This window comes from Numida meleagris, chromosome 14, assembly GCF_002078875.1.
Source record: "Numida meleagris isolate 19003 breed g44 Domestic line chromosome 14, NumMel1.0, whole genome shotgun sequence".
NCBI classification, from domain to species: Eukaryota; Metazoa; Chordata; class Aves; order Galliformes; family Numididae; genus Numida; species Numida meleagris.
The window spans coordinates 1,127,959-1,144,739 of NC_034422.1; the positions used below are offsets into that span (position 1 = coordinate 1,127,959).

At 40.6% G+C, this 16,781-nt stretch overlaps 1 protein-coding gene across 9 annotated transcripts in view; it reads right to left on the reverse strand.

The window, feature by feature from the left end:
* Positions 2,062–16,781, reverse strand: part of ARVCF (armadillo repeat gene deleted in velocardiofacial syndrome) — a 227,007-nt gene continuing 212,287 nt past the window's right edge. For 8 of the 9 annotated variants that reach the window (XM_021413325.1, XM_021413332.1, XM_021413333.1 and 5 more), the window contains 7 exons: positions 16,233–16,425; positions 15,430–15,541; positions 14,726–14,816; positions 14,139–14,192; positions 11,386–11,477; positions 8,778–8,891; positions 2,062–7,392 (listed from right to left, as the gene is read on the reverse strand). In XM_021413325.1, coding sequence (XP_021269000.1) covers positions 8,790–8,891; positions 11,386–11,477; positions 14,139–14,192; positions 14,726–14,816; positions 15,430–15,541; positions 16,233–16,425 — 644 coding nt within the window. In that variant the 3' untranslated portion in view covers positions 2,062–7,392; positions 8,778–8,789. The remainder of the gene's footprint in view (positions 7,393–8,777; positions 8,892–11,385; positions 11,478–14,138; positions 14,193–14,725; positions 14,817–15,429; positions 15,542–16,232; positions 16,426–16,781) is intronic. The other variant, XM_021413324.1, reaches the window with a different exon arrangement.

Sequence of the window (16,781 nt, forward strand, 5' to 3'; positions counted from 1 at the left end):
CTCAAAGGGACAGGACGTCTTTCAAAATATTGAACTGATTCTTTAAATCAGTATACAAGGGAAGTGGAGGATTCATTAGGAAGTCAAACCCAGCTGTAGTTCCTTTTGGTTTCTACTTCATTACCAAATTGAGCATAATAGCACCCATGTAGCAATCCTTACAGAGGAAATTACCCACCAAAGCAAACAGGAGTCATATGTTTGTACAGGAGTTCTGCTTCCTCCTACTGATACAAGGAAGTGAAAGCACCCTATGAAAAATATTGAGCTGTGGGTCAAAAACATCAGATGCAGTGAAGTGAATGTACAGAAACCTCTATGAGAGCACGACAGACCACTGAGATCCTAACTGTCCCCAAAAAGATGACACCACCAGGGATGTAATGTATGCTTGTTTGACTGATTTGAGCAGTCAATCAATTAAGAATCAATCATTAAGTATAGCATGAATAACAGCTTGCTATGTTAGCACACTAAGCATTGTAAAATGATTTGTGTCTGCCTGTGCAGCTCAGTTGATGATCCCATTGTAAGACAACAACTTCCCACTGAAACAGATCACCCACTGTCAGCCTGCACCACAATGGGATTCTGCCATTGCTCTTTAATTATACAGAGATCTTCACAGTAAGACACTGAGGAAGAGAGCGGTAAGGACAGAATGTTCCCCCAAGACACTGTCAAAACCTGAAACAGATGAGGGCTGTGATATTTCCTGCTCGTTGTTACAAGGTTAACCTTTCACCTGCAGGACTCACTGCTTCCATCTGCCCAACCTGTGATAAGCTGAAAATGAAATTACTTTGACAGCTATAAAAGGTCAGTTGTAGAAACAACATATTTGTTTTAGCTCAGTATCTTACCTACTGCATCTGCTATCATTATCATACCAGTGTATCCAGAGGAAAAAAAAAAATCAGATTCCTCATTTCAGCACAACACTGATGATACTTTGGAGCAAGATGCTCAGCTCAGGAGCTCACATCTTACCACATTTGAAAATAGATCCTCCTGCCACAAGAACAGAATCTGGAGACGACTTGACAAAATTCCTGGGGATGCACACATTACACCTGAAATAAGGAGGGAAGGTGAGCTGAAGACAACCTTCCCAGTGCTGTCAGCAAGCATCCACAAGTAAACGGAACCTTACAGACCTGTGAATGGTACAATCAGGCATTAACATACAGCAAACTCTTGTGGTCAGCAATGGTTCGTCAACCTTTAACTCACAGAAAATCTGACCTGAACTCTTAAGGCCCTGCACAACACTCATGCTGAGATTTACAGGGTTTTGTCACATTTCATCAATGTCAGTAAGCATGGTATGTTTAGGTGTCGCCTTACGACCCTCTCAACACAGATGAACGGGGCAGGGAGAGGCAGTCCTCAGGAGAATTACCCAGAAAAGATGTGTCAGTAACTGGCTGTTACTTGAAATACTGACTTTTCAATATAGGGCTTTTTTCCCCCCAACATGGTAACAAACGTAAATCGTTTGGGACATCTCCAAAATAACAATTTTTCATTGAAACCAAATCTCATGCATAGCTGTGATGAACTTAAAGATTTTCTGTTATTCTTTTGCACTTACATTTTTGAGAATACTTGCAGACATTTCAGAGATGTGAAATCTCTGTAAAATTACACAAATTTTACAGCCAAATTGGGAAAGGTTAAATAGCTTCTCAAATGGAAAAGACATCAGCAAGTTAGGTTCGTGGTCCCAAATGCGCAGTTCTCTGAGCAGTGATTGAGATGTCTTCCTCAAAGAAATAGGCTTGTACATTAAAAAGGGGAAAAAAACCCATGACCTACAATCCAAGGCCCTTACAGGACTTTGTGCTACAACTACAGCATATGGCAATAAATCAAACATTTCCAGGTGCGCTAGTTTAAAGGATATTCCAATTGCCCTCATTACCACTGACCTTTTACTAACACAGAGTGCTGACCTGAGCTAGTGTTGAATAATTCCCTGCCACAGAAAACTGCTGTTGCAAAGCCAAAAGAATATTTGAGATACCTGATATAACAAAAAGATAACCATTGGCACGTATATTCTTTCCAGGCATGGTTTATTGAAAACACACCAAATTGTTATCCTACATACCTGGTTTCTAACAAGCATTCTACTTGTCTGCATGATGGAAAGATCCTATAATAATAATAATACATTCTGTCACGGTAACATTTGTTCCATGAAAAGCATAATCCACCATTTTTCCTCTCCATACTGGTAAAATCAAACCATTCTATGTGTTTCAGTTTATAGTACAGTGTAAATACAATGCAAAACCCCACCAGTCTAAACTACAGAGAGAATGTTGAGCAGTATTACAGAAAACACGTTGATTTATTTTTGTTTTTTATTCTCCTACCATGAAAATTTTAAGGCACATGATAGTTACAAACACATTAGCTACTAATTACCAGTAAGCTTCTTAATCTAGTTACTTGGTTTTTCTGAAAAGTAAGAACCAGATTGGCAGGCCTTGTAGTATCTGCACTATCTTCCTCCTCATTTGCAAACAGACTTCCTAACATCCTACCCCGATGTAAAACTTAAGACAGAATAAAAGAGATTCGTAACAACTTTCCTTTAAATGCACTAGATTAGTTACTGTACCAATAAATCGGAGGATTTCTCTGACAAAGATAAGGAAACACCAGATTTCTTGGGCATTAGAACAAAGATGCTGCGAGAAACTATGCCTATATAAACACCTTCAAAAACTGTGAGAGCATAATCCAACGCCAACAGCACAAAACTTCTGGCGGAACTTGCTGGCACACTATAGTTTACACTGAGTGGGCAGCTAGACAGCAGAAGGGACTGTAACCAGTCTATAATGTGCTCGTGTGGCTTCTGAAGCTTTGCTTACTCCAAGCGTTTAAAATGTGCCTCTCTCTCACAGGCAGCTAAGCCTATAAGCTCAACTTTAAGGCAAGTGACAGAAGGTAACTCACCACCTTCAAGCTCACAAAACTGCTGCAGGAGTGAAAACTGCTTTGCCCGTGCATGTTAGAAATCATCACTGAAAACTACTCCTCTGAGTTGGCAAGAGCTTACTAATTGGCTCTAACAAACATGCCACCCCCACTTCCTTAATGCATCACTTAACAAGTCAGTTCCTAGTCCCCAAGTCAATCCCTTTTATGAAGTCTTGGCAAAGGAGACAAGATTTACTTTCCTAATATACACATTTAGAACATGTGGGTCTGAGTGCACAAGTGTAGAACCAGGACACTCAGGTGTTTTGCCCGTAAGAGCAGTACTAGAGCTCTGGACTTCTGGCTGCCCAGGCTGCTCCCTGGGGAACGTTTCAAGCTGGCAACCATCTTTGATTTGTCAAGTTACACTTATGGCTAAACTGCTTTTTATCTCCAACACAGAAACAAAACCTCCTTATGTCTTGCCTTGCTGCTGGATGCTGCACAAACAGAATCACAGAATCCTTGGAGTTGGAAGGATTAATCGCTCATCCACTCAACAGCCCAACTTGATGCTTATCTGGCAGTCTTGATACAACACGTTAAGTGGCCTCATCAGTGTTGTTTTTTGGTTTTCAGTTTCGCTTAACCTCTACAGTCTACTGAATATGCCTGGGCGGTGAGCAAGCCATCTCCCTGGGATGAAAGTTCAGCAATTGTTTTCCATCAGAAGTTTCTTCCATCCCCTGTTATCTCAGCCCTAACTGGGCCATCAATTTTCTTCCTCTTCTTTATTAGGAGTCTTGCAACACCATCTTTCCCTTCCACAGCCACCCCTCCCACTTAAATTTCTGCAGGTATAAATCTCTTCTACCCCAGCTCTTTGCAGACAGACTGCCTCCAGTTTTCACAGTGGAGCCAACAGGAAAAGAGGAGGTCACATACCTGAGCCCTAAAAAGCACTGCCTGCCTTTGAGCAGGAGCCTCTAGACCACACTGCAGCATTAGTTACACACACTGCCACTTTCCCTTCTTAACGTACTGTCCCTGCTGCCAAAAGAAACTCAACAATTACTGGTTTATTTACCCACATTCCAGAACAGCTCAACCAGCCCAGTCAGACTTGCATCAACAAGGAGAGAGGTAAGGGCAGGTGTGGACACACATCCCACCAATGCTTTCCAGAAGCTAGCACGTGGCCACAGATTAAAAGGACACTGGATAGATCACCAAACTAAGTTTGAAGTATCTTGCTAGAGATTTTGGCTCGTGAGCTGAAAGTACAAGGTGACAGTCTCATATGCAAGTCACTCCCAATCCATTTTCCTTCCTCATCATCCAAACAACAGCTTGGTGAGACGAAAAAAAAATAAACACAGTAATGTAAATGATGCATTATTGGTTATTGCTACATACCTAGGAATTCATCATTACTGTAAGGCATGGGAAGGGCAAAAGTAAGATGTCATTTCCTAGGGGGAAGTCTTGGCACACGGACTTGGTATTTCACCTCTTACTGTACTACCCTTTGCTTTTTTTGTTGGAATAAACCATGTTCTCAACTCTAAACTATCGGGGCTGCCAAGAACACCTTATCCCAGGGAAAAGGAAGAAGAACAGTTTGCTACAATGAGCCCGGGCAGCCAATTCCATCTAACCTGACAGGGAGGTTTGCTTGACAGAGGATGCAGTATAAATATGAAAAGGTCTTTAGGGGGGAAGTTGGATAGGGCTTCTCAAGTTTTCCTTATTGTATTTAGTTCGATTCACTAATGACAGAGACCAAAGTAGATACCCATCCAGATTCTGAGTGTCCTTGTAGTGCCCCCATTGAGAGCCATATGATATCTGGCACAGGAGGTCATGGACATAACTGGCCCCTAGTCACATCACTTCCCCCCTTCCTGCAGTTTTCTCTGTTAAACTCTTGCTGGCTTTGAAATACTTGTACAACGACTAAATCACAAAGTCTTAGCAGAGACTCAACAGTCAGGTTTTTATTTTAAATGAACTTTTGCTCAGACTCCTTTGGTAAATATATGGTTTGAAGTAGATCAGGGACAGACTGACAGCATGGCCCTTCTCTTACACTGTTCTAATTAGCTACAAAGCAGGTTCCATTGCTAATTACTGAACGTTTTTAAAAAAATCCTTTCATATACAAAAAGAATACACCAAGTACATAACCAAAAGTGATATAAAACGTTTCTGTGTAGCTTGGTTAAAAGGGTCTCCGCGTATTGGCAGAACAAGTATGAAAAGAGCACCATTGATATAATATACAGTCAGACTATGTATCTGGTTTCATTGCCACACTTTATGTCTACACATAGAGAGACACTGCCTCTGACACAGATGTTGATAATCACAGATGCATCTCTGCTTCCCTTGATCTGCTGAGCATCTTTGGTCCAATAGGACTCTCATGCAGGTGAAAACCCCACAAATATTGGTTATCTTAATTTGCTCTGAGCAACTTCACCTTCTCTATGATCCAGAAGTGACTACTGCAATGTACATAGAAGATGAGGGTCAAAAGGGAGGAGGGTGAAGGAGCACATGTATCATCCAAATCACTGACAGCTTCTGGCATCAGTCTTTTTCCCTGATTCAACAAATGCTTCCCTCTCCTGCAAACTACTTTACATGGTTTTGTTAACCTATCCTCTGCACAACAATATATATATAGATATATAGATTTATTTATATATATGTATTCATGTCAATTTTTTAATATACTCATGAAGATAGAAAGCTCTTGGTACTTGCTTTTTTGTGTGTTTTTTTAAAATTTTTTTAATTTTTTTTTTAAACAAAAACTTCAGACATTTACTATTACAGTAATATTTTGGGTGAGGCAAGGTTGTTGGATATTTCTCCTTTTTAATTACAAAGGAAACGGCAGGCACTGAAAACCCCAAATGATGTTTGCTAGGCTCAAAAATGTGCTTTCCAGTCACACCATTTTTAGGAGCTTATTAAGAATTAAGTATGGCAACCAAACGAAATCAGCAAAAGCCCTCTGATGCTACTAGTGAGATATTTGGTTCCTATTCTCTCCTGCTGCCCTCCCTTGACCAATGCCTGGAGAAAATCAGTGATCTGAAGTCACTTAGTTCATGGCATTATCAGATTCTGTATCTGCAGCGTATATTCTCTGTTCTCATGAGGTAAACATTCCGCCTTATCCAGAGCACGCCATGGCATCTAAGAGGAGAACATCTGCACATGGATGATCTTCATACCACCTAAAATATGTAATCTCAAAACAAAACCAAGGGAACACAGAAATGATGATTTAAAAAATGTCTAACCTGTTCCCTTTATGGCATTTTTCATTAGGATATATAGCCCAAAGCAAACACACATCCAACAGTGATAAATTTACCATCAAATAAAAATGACAGACCCATCTAAAATGTATAGTATGTTCAAAGTAAGACATCCTGTGAAGAAGCTTCTATTTCTTCCGATGTGTTAACAGCTATGGCAAAAGAAATTGTTAATTGTCATCAATGCAACATTGGTACAATTAAAATGTAAAAGCTCCTTACTGCGATCTTTGAGAACAAGAAAATAAAAAGCCAGCCAACTCCATCTCTCAGCATACATTTCTGAACTGGGGACACTAAAACCTTCATGTGGAAATGAAAGCAGAGCCATTACAGAATTCAAAAGGCAGAAGTACTGTACATCAGATTATAACGATAATATAGCACTGTGATTGATATAGCTTACTCTAAAAGCAGATTTATACAGCTTGCATCAATTTTGTTATCTACTCTCCAGTTCATTTGACCAGCATTTAATATTTTTTGTTCAGTATTTTCTCTCTTCACTGAAATTCAATGAACCCACTCAACATTCCTGCAATTCCTGTTGAAATAATGAAGAAAACCTCAACATTTTTCAAAAACCCTTTAAAAACGTTAAATTCACAGTTCAAAATAAATCCCCCAAAACAAAAATAAAACAATGGGACCCAAACCAGAAAAGTGCTATTATCTTCATGACTACACCTAAGGTATCATTTCAAATATTCTGCAGTTTCACTTGTGAAGCTGTCCTCTTTGCTGCTGCATGAACTTCACTTCTCATTCTTGGCACCTTCCACATGTAAGAGTCACGTAAGAATGCAGCCAGCCAGATGGAACTTGGATTCTCTTTTCTTGCTTGCTTTATTCTTGCAGGAGTGGGAGGGAGCAGGAGGCGGCTATGTCTGGTGGGAATGTAACTGATTGAAAAAGCAAATCGTCTCGCTGTAAGGCATGGTGCTCCGGGGTTGGCAATGGCAGTCAGTTGTGTTTTCTCCCTGCATTCTCTTAGAATCCGCAGCCTTGTCAGTGATGCAGCGCCCTCCAGATCGGAATGGCAGTGGTGACTGATGAAATCCTCTGTGTCAATTCAATGTTTCTTTCTCCCCCTCAATTAAAAAAAAAATGTGGCTGGACTCTAGCCCTGCAAAATAAAGCCAGAACTGATTAATACCAACAAGCAACATGACATTGGTGGTGATCTCCATCACCCAGTGGTAGAACAATGAATGGAAATCTCTGTCCCCAGTATATGGCTTTGTTGAAAGGTCTAACTGGGAGAAAACAAACACAGACTTCATTCAAAGTCCCACCCATATGCATTCACTGCTAAGAAGAAGAGCGCAGGACCGGAGTCGTACAGGCACTGCACACGTTTATCCTTGCCCTCTGGCTGGGCCAACAAGGCTGACTACACAGCACCAACCAGCTGTGGGAAGCCAGCAGTGCTGGGGCCTGCTCTATGGCTACACAAGGGTACCAGGGGGTGTTAAAGACCGCTCTGGCCAAGCACTGCCAACCCAGGAACAGAAACAATCTACAAACACAAAGCACTCGTACTAGAATCTTAAAAGAAGCAACACTGTTGGGGAGACCCCAAAAATGAAAACCTCAAACATACAAGAGCTCTCTTTCCCACTAATGCATGTGATTTCCATGCCCGGTTATATGGGTGGGTAATGCTCCACATTTTGGAATTGGGGCCTTAAAGGCCTATTGTCTGCTCTGACAGGAAAGTTGTCCAGTGCCTTCGGAACCGTTTCTTAGGTGTTCCTTCGGTCAGCCAGGGGCACAAAATCTGCCATTCCAAACAGGGCATCACATCTGACAGTGACGGATGTGACCAGGGTAGAGGACTGTTTAGCAAGACAGCGGGAGACAGATTAGCAGTGGCAGGAGTAAAGAAAGGCTAGTGACATTACTAAGGAACTTGGCTGACAGCAAAGGCAGAGAGCTAGAACGCAACAAAAAGGCGCCTTTCTTTAACAACAGAAAAAGAAAGAACTGGGAAGTGGGAGTTGTGGCTTAACATTTATTGTGTAACCAAAATCACCTCCCCTTTAAAGTAACTGTGTACAGACGGCAGCTTTCCTGCAGATGGGCAGGGCCTTGTAATTCTAGGGACCCTCAGGGGACATCCATAAATAGAGAAGGATACGCTTTTCCTTTAAGTCTCAGACTAATCCTTATAATGAGTCTGAAGGGAAAAAAAATGGTTGGAAGTAGAAACACACTATTTAAATTCATTCCCATGGCCCACCAGGAGAAATCTTTCACGTTCTGGCTGACAACCAATCATTCAAGATACTACTTTGCTGTCTGGTTATTTGACAGATTATTTTTTAATCAAACAAGTGTTTGATTGCGTTTCATTAAAGACACAATGAATAATATAAATACCACGTTTACAAATGCATTTTCATTTCTCTGAAAGGACTCAGCAGTTAGCCTTGAAGAGATTCCACAGCTATACAGGTCATGCACAAGACAAGTTAATCACTAGCACCAATTACCATTAAAATGACCTACCATGCATGCAAATTAGACCCAGGAGTCAACAGGCTGGGGTTTAATGTCACGAGCATCCACCAGATTCACCGAAGCCCTGTTACTCCTGTTAGTGTTTTTCCTATTTGTGTCATTCTGCAGCACAGGGTGAGGAGTTAAAAGCAAAACAGAGCGGATTAATCAAACAAAACCACCAAACAAGTCTGCTCAAAGGAGCACAAGGGAAAATTAGTGGTGGAGAAAGAAACAAGATCAGCAAAGGCACAATACCAGCAAAAGCACTTGCAGCAGCCAAAGGCTGCCCTTCCCTGCCATCATTATTCAAAATGCTTGGCCACTCTTGAGCCTGAAAGCCATGGTTATTGAACAGTTTACAAACCAGAAGACCCCAGAATTCTCTTTCACAGGACGGGTCAAAGGAAGAGTAGCAGCTACTCAGAATTTGCTCCAACTTAGAATGCACCAGCGACTACTTTTGAGGCATATAACAGGCTGAATTCAGGTAACCCTTTATCCTTAAAACCAGAAGGCAACACAGACTATGGCAGGGACATTACTGAGGTGAAATATTTTTTATCCTGTTCCTATAAAAGCAAAGCGTCTGCTCCCTGTAACTCTGGGTTGTGCTTCACCTCAGAGCTTGGGCTGAGCTGTATGATTTTGAAGATCACTTCCATGAACTCTGAGTGGCAAAAATAACAAGTATTTGTTAACTCTTCTGCCTTAGCCTATTTTCTTTGGAAAGACATTTTCTGTCAAGCTTGCACTGATCAAAATACTCATGTCACTTAACGCATCTGTTCTCACTGCATCCTCGTAATACACATTAGAACTGTTATGAGGGGATTAGAAAGTTTATACCATTAATACTAGTTCAAGCTGGGCCTTCTCTTGTCACTTCACAGCAACACTGGAGGAGGGAGCACATTCTGTGAATACAGTAATCAGGCTGTATAAGTTCCAAAAAACAAATGAAAGAGCAAAAACCACCTCCAAGGGGCAAGGTGACATTGTGCTTTTCTGTCTTCACCAGACCCTGTCAAGCAGAAATGTACTGGGAAGGTTTAGACAGAAAGGTGATAGCTAGTGGATTACTTTAATAGGTGTCACCATGCGCCTGGACTCAGCAAAGAAGCTGCAAGATGACTAAAGAGGAAAACTGTAATGGCTGTTCTCTTAACAAAGAGCTTTCTGAGCGGCAGAGGCTTCCTAAACAATCTACAGCTGTAATATTCACTTATTTCTAGAACTGTTCAAAAGAGAAAAGGGGTGGGAAGTGAGCTACCTGCTGAATCTAAGAGATCAGTGTTTCAGACCATTTACTCAGGGCTCGCTGGTTCAAAACAGGAAGCCACGTTTGGCACTGCAGAGTTGTCACAAGACAATGAGTGATTATATTAAAAAGTTTAACTGGGCAGACTCCAGCAGGATGGAGCCATACCCAGAACTGGGAAACTGAAAAGGAGCGAACTGTGCTTAAAACTGCAGCTGGATTTAAGCCATTCTCCAGTGTATACCTTCAGAAAATGGGAGGATGCAGCAGGAAATGCACGAGCAGGCAGGTTAACATAGGCGGACTGATACAGCAGGATATCTTCCTGGTCCACAAACAATAGACAGATTTTTCTGCAAATCACATTTTAGTTTCTCTTCAAAATAGTATGTTTTTCTTTCAATTGACTCAAGTTTGTTTCCAGTGAACACGAATCACCTGGATTTTCTGATATTATCAGCAACATGCTGAAGGTTATTCAAGACAGCTTTATATAGACTAACAATAGTATTTCCTATCGTTGATTTTTGATTCACTGAATCTTTTTTTTCCCCCTCAGAAATGACCTACCCAGGGAAAAATACAAGCTTGTTTTGAGGCCAGGGAGAAGTTATGGCCACAGTATTGTTAGAAGCATTAACCAACTTTTTATTTAAAAGATCGACTGAAAAGGCATAGCAATGCAACAGAAATTAAACAGAATCCACTAAGATACATTTGCACACAATCCTCAAAGCAAAACACTTTGTGAAGCAAGATTTTTGTTGTTGTTGCTGTTAAATTCCAAAGTGGTCTAAGTTTGTTTTCAGAAGGCACACACTCAGAAGTACGTGCATCTCTCCCTCCTCTCCATCTCCCTGGCCCACACCCACTGTCTACAGTCAGCACTCTGAGTGCTGGTGACATGAATGCTGCTCACCACACTGCTCCAGACAGATGCACAAGCTGACACGTACTTCTCACAGTGAAAACAATAAAGCAGTGTGATGTTTTGAAGTGACCGTTCTCAGAATAAAGACTGAATACAGTTATTCACTTTAGGGCACGGGAATGCTGCCTGCACAAAGATGACAGAACAAAAACTTTACTTTCCTACAACCTCATTCATTTACAAGAATGTATCAATTGCCTGCATTCACTTCTGCACTGGAAAGCAGCATTTTGTTTCTATTTCTAGTTAGCCAATGCTAGGTTAGGAAATGGTGCTTTTATCTTAACATCAGACAAGCAAAAAACAAAGACACTAAAAAACCCTTTACAGCCCTCTAGTGAGTAACTACCCTGTTCTTGCTGAGAACACCAGGCTCTGTTTCTTCTAAAGGCACTAACTAGAATTCAGCAATAAGGGAATCTCACTTTTAAAGGTTCTTTCTCTGAGGCATCCCCTGTGTTATCGCTGGTCTTGTACTTGCGCTCCTTGTCCCGGTGATCGATGGTAGAGTACCCATCTGAGGAGGAATAATATGACAGTTAGGCATGAAGCACAACCAAGAGCAAAACAGAGCTGATGCTAGCAGTATTCTTCAGCAAAGAAATGGGAAAATAAACCATCAAAACCCAAAGATGCTGGCAGCCTGCTTCTCACATATGCTCCAGCTCTGAAATTTTACTTTACCAGTTTAAAACAGAAAAGCTTTTTTTTTTTTTTTTTTGCATCACTGCCAGATGCTGGCACTCATTAGCAAGCAGAACTGTTTTCATCCCAACCTACTGGAGTTTTGTAGTGCGCCTAAGGAAAGCAGCAAGTTGTCATCTCAAGCCCTGTGGCTAATGAGCTCCAAATTCAGCTCAAATCTTGTGTTCCTTGCTTAGCAGCCTGATTAATTGGCTGTGTTCACTCTCTGAATGCTCTGCAGCATGTTCCCACTCTTCCTGAGCCTGACTATTAACAGGACATAACAGTAATTTGAAATAGCCCCTTTCAGTGCATTGAGAAAAGGAGACTGCTGAGTTGGAAGAAATCTTGACGCAAACCCTGCTGTGCTAGGACTGCCTTTCATTCCAAAGCAGCACCTGATGGTGCTTTTTCTCCTGACAACTAAGAAATAATACGAAAGTGTGATTAGCACACAGAGGAAAAGTGTGAGAGCATTATAAAGAAATAGCTTTAAATATTTCAGAACCTCTGCTTTGAATCAGTTCAGCCAACACAAATCTGAATTTATTTTCCTGATGCATCAGATTTCCCTCATTATCAGTTACAAATAGACCATCTCCTGCTCTGCTTCGACAGCATTGTAACCTAGAGTAAACAACACTCAAATCTCTATATTCCTGTAGGCTTTTGCTTTTGCCTGTGTAACTGAGGGATCATTCATGTTTTCACATCCTGACAAACCAGGTTCTTAGAAGACCACAAAAAGGTTCTTAGGGAACTCCCCCAAATGCTCATCTCTTGGCGTATTACTTGCCTGCAAAATGTCACTAAGGAAAAAAGTTTTCTGTGGGGCTGCCTTGGCACAAAGAGGCTCTGTTTGCCCACATGACAAAAGCAGCTGGAGTGACTTGCACCAAACACAGTCACAGCACAGTTCTAAATGATGTTTATGCTGGTCACAGTGAAGTTCATTTTAAAAAAGCTCAAGTTTTCTACATGTCTCATGAATCAAAGTGCGGGCAGACCTGAGGTAGCACTCACAGCATCATGGATAGTAACATTACTTAACCACACTGCCTAAAAATAACTAAAGAATTTTTGAGTTACACATGTAACACAGTTTTTAAAGCATTGCTACACAGAACTTCACTTACAAGCATTTGCTGACAACAAAGAAGTTGACATTATTGGCTATTCCTTTTGAAAAAAAAGTAAAACTCAAAGCCTACCAGTTGCATCCAGTCACCCAGCCAGCATTTGTGGAGGAATGCACGATCAATAATTCTCACCAGAACGTCTAGTATGAATACTAATTAAGTTACATATGAAAGATTCATCATTCATTTAGGAGTAAGCTGTTCACACAGGTGTATATATGCATGATGCAAACACGCTGACTCATCGTCATTTAAACATTCAACTGAGTTGTAGCTCTTCACAGTCAAATTTTCATTATACTCACAATGGTGTAACAGATCACGCTGTGTTTCTTTAGTAGAATCAAGGGTGATCCCAAAACATTTTTAAGTCAATTGCTCAGACACAAAGGGAAACCTTTAACCTACCCCCCGAAAGCAACAGCCATGAAGGTAAAGTATGGCAGCTGTAATATTTCCCAGGCAGCAAGGTCAGAATAAAGACATTAATCATGAAAAACTTAAAGTTTGACAGTTCTTCAATACTAAAAAAAAAAAAAAGTAAAACCCCATGCTAGACAGGGATCTAACAACAAAGAATGGGCAAGAACTTGGTTTTTTGTACCCAAACTCCAAGATTTCAAAGTTCTTACTGTCAGCCCACTGTTGTGTGGCGCACATGCTAACGTGCACATCACAGCTACAGTCACAAACAGCATTATATCAAACAGTTTGAGACATTAATATAAATATCTTAAAAAAAAATACTACCAACTGGAAGAACTAAATCAAATTTCCAAGAAAGCAGGCAGTACCTTTAACTACCTCAGTAAAGAAAAACCCACAGTTCTGCAAGTCAGAAATTGCAGTTTATCCATCTCAAAGCACGTCACTGATAGTAGCTGTAAGTTCTCTAACTGAAGGACAAGTCTGGCTCAGTTAGATGAAGGTAAATGAAAAGTAAGGTCAGGAATATTGTATATGCTATCATTTTTGTTGTTACCTACAGAAAACAAAGGCAGAATAGATAGTTCACACTGAAGTAACTTCTCAGCTCTTTCTCCTGTTTCCAAATCTGTAACACAGAATGCAGCTGCCTCAAGGGACAGGGGCTAGAATGAAAATTTCTCTGTACTATGCTTAAAGTAGTGGATAAATTAGTGTGTACACGGTACATGCATTTAAGAGAAAAAGAAAGAAAGGAAAAAAATGGCAACAGCCAACCTCTTGTAAGGTAACATTCTGTTTTTAAATGTCAGCTTTATCCATTTGAGAGGGTATCAAGAGCATCACTCAAAGCAATAGCTGAACTTTCCTGTAAGTGAGAGTGTGCTCTACTGAAACAGACAGAAGATTTGATCTGCGACTGAATTTACCTGGGCCAAGTTCATCCATAGGTATCATATCACGACTCCCTGTTTTCTCATTATCTGTAAAACAGAAGCATGGAAGCGCTGTAACCACTCGAGTTACATTTGCTTTTCTCAACACCTGGTAATTTTAAATTAATCACAGAGCCAGAGAGGTCCTTAAAGTACTGGATGTAGACCTGCTGTAAAAAGACTATTCAACTGCTATCCATTCAGAAAGGAAAGTTTAATTTAAGCTCTCCAGACAGCACATGAAATCCTTATTTTCTGCTTTGGACTAACTACCACTTAGCAAGCTTCTCTTAAGTTCCATCTCACACCTATCCCAAATTCCCCCAGATTATTTTAATGGATCATGCTGTTTTCTCAGCTTGTATGCAGTATCAGCAGCGTGCATTTCCAGGAGAAGGAAAGCTACCCACATCCAGATAAATGGACTGCTCACTTTGCTGCCGTGGGTTAAAAAGCACTACATAAATAACACACGTAGCCCTTCATGTCTTGCCCTCCCTTTCACTTCCCGTAACACAGTTGTGGCAAAGTCAGCAAGCGAGCAAAGCACAACACAAAAAGCGATAACTAGCAGAACTGACCTTGACTTTTATCCACCAGCGGCAAAGTGCTGTCATCATAGCCAGTCCTGCCAGCAGTACCCTTGGAACTCTTTGGAGTTGCAGAAACAGACTTCAAAACAAAAATTAGGTAAACATGAAACTGCCGCTCTGGGAAATCAAACAAGTAAAATAAACAGTATGAAGTAAGATCACATAGTGCTTCTAAATCCCCCTCCTGATGATAGTATGGTAGAGGAGGTTTTTTTATTTTATTTTCATATGGATTTGTTAGTGGAGTTTTTTTTTTTTGGTGTTATCTAGCGGGCTGGACTGTTGGTCTGTAAAAGGAGCTCAACCTTTTCAGAAGGGAAGGCAAGGAGGCTGCACATCAAGAACTAGTGACTGCCCCGTGCTGCTGCCTGAAATAAATTTCATGAGGAAAAAAAACAGTTGAGAAAAAAACATGCTAATTCTTCCTCAAGCAAAGCACACGCATTTGGCCTACACAACATGGCACACTTCCAAAAACTAAAAAGCTACATTTCATAGACCAGTGAAAAACCTACCCATCAAGTATGTGCATGATGTTATGACTGAATAGGTTACAACACATTTTTCTATTACCTAGAAGAACAGAATCAAAGCCTGTAATCGATCAGACATTAATATTACACTGAGCAAGGGCACCTTCCACTCAGGTATTTCCATAACTACTAACTAAACCTAAGACCCACCATCTTTACCTGGAAGTGGGATTTGTTCCAGCCATCCTTCTGCAGAGCATTTCGTAACTCCTTGTAGCTCCAGATCATCTGAAGAACATGAGATGCTGCTTTTGTTTCTCGAGGAGACTGGCTGATTTGCAAAATAAAATTAGAATGTTAAATATCAAGCAATATAAGACTATTCATATGTCAACTTCTCTGCACGAAAACAACATCCAGGAGGTATCTACTACTTCATAGAGCAATTCATTCGCTTATGAGTTTTAAGACCCCCAAACGTATGTGAAATAATCTAGTGACTTCATCATATATAGGTATTTGCTGACAAGAATCCAACAAGTCAAATTCTGCAGGTTTCTGTGTTTTCACACGGCATTCCCGGGCAAGCACTGAGGCCAGGGTGCTCTTTTCATTTTGTACTTGTCACTAGCAGAAAATAGATGGATTCCATTCTGCTTGGATTTGTTTAGAGAAAAAAAAAAGAAATAAAACACAACAAACGCACACAAAGTTCTGAGCTGCCTTTAGCCAAAACAGTTACTGCACATCCTTAACCATTTTATTTAAAACAAGATTTCATCAATAGCAATCCTTGAAAGCAGTTGTGACATATTCTAAGACGTCATGTCCTAGCAGGCTTTCACTCAATATTTTTTTTGAAGTTACAAATCTACTGAAAGCGCGACTTTTTATTGCGTATGTATTTGTTTAGCTACACTTCTGAAAGGCTAGAATGGCTTTGGAAAGCAAAAAACTACTGTGCATTGTGGTATTTTCAAGTTTGCAGTGCGTTCTTATTTTTGCTTTCAACTGTTACCTACCTTGACTTGCTGATAGCTACCAGCTTCTGAATGCCCTGTGTCTGGATCAGAGACCTTGCATTCTCTGAGCTGTCAGTAATGATTTCATGGATTGTATTCAATACTGCAACCACTGTATCCTCTTCCAGGTTCTTTGCAGATCTCTGCTGCCTGCTGGGCAAGTTTCTAACCAGCTCACCCATGGCATAACTACCTGGAAAAGTGGAAGAGATACCATTGCTCAGCTCTAGTAATCCTTTCAGCTTCCCATCCCGAATGAAAAATTCAAGGGTGCTTGCCAGGTCAAAAAACTTAATAATGCAAGTGTTTTGAACATCAAGACTGTAACCTTATTGTGTATCTACCATTTATTATTTCAAGGTGATTAAGAGTTGATATCCAAAACAAATCTCCTTCATCATGAATACTAAAAGGCAGAGAGGGAAAAATCGCAGACTTTATTGTGATTTTACAGCCAGCATCTATCATACTTCACAATGCCTGAGGCAAAAAGCATCCAGTAGCTGCTGCTACAGCCACATATTCATGCTAATACACGCGTGTGGTTTA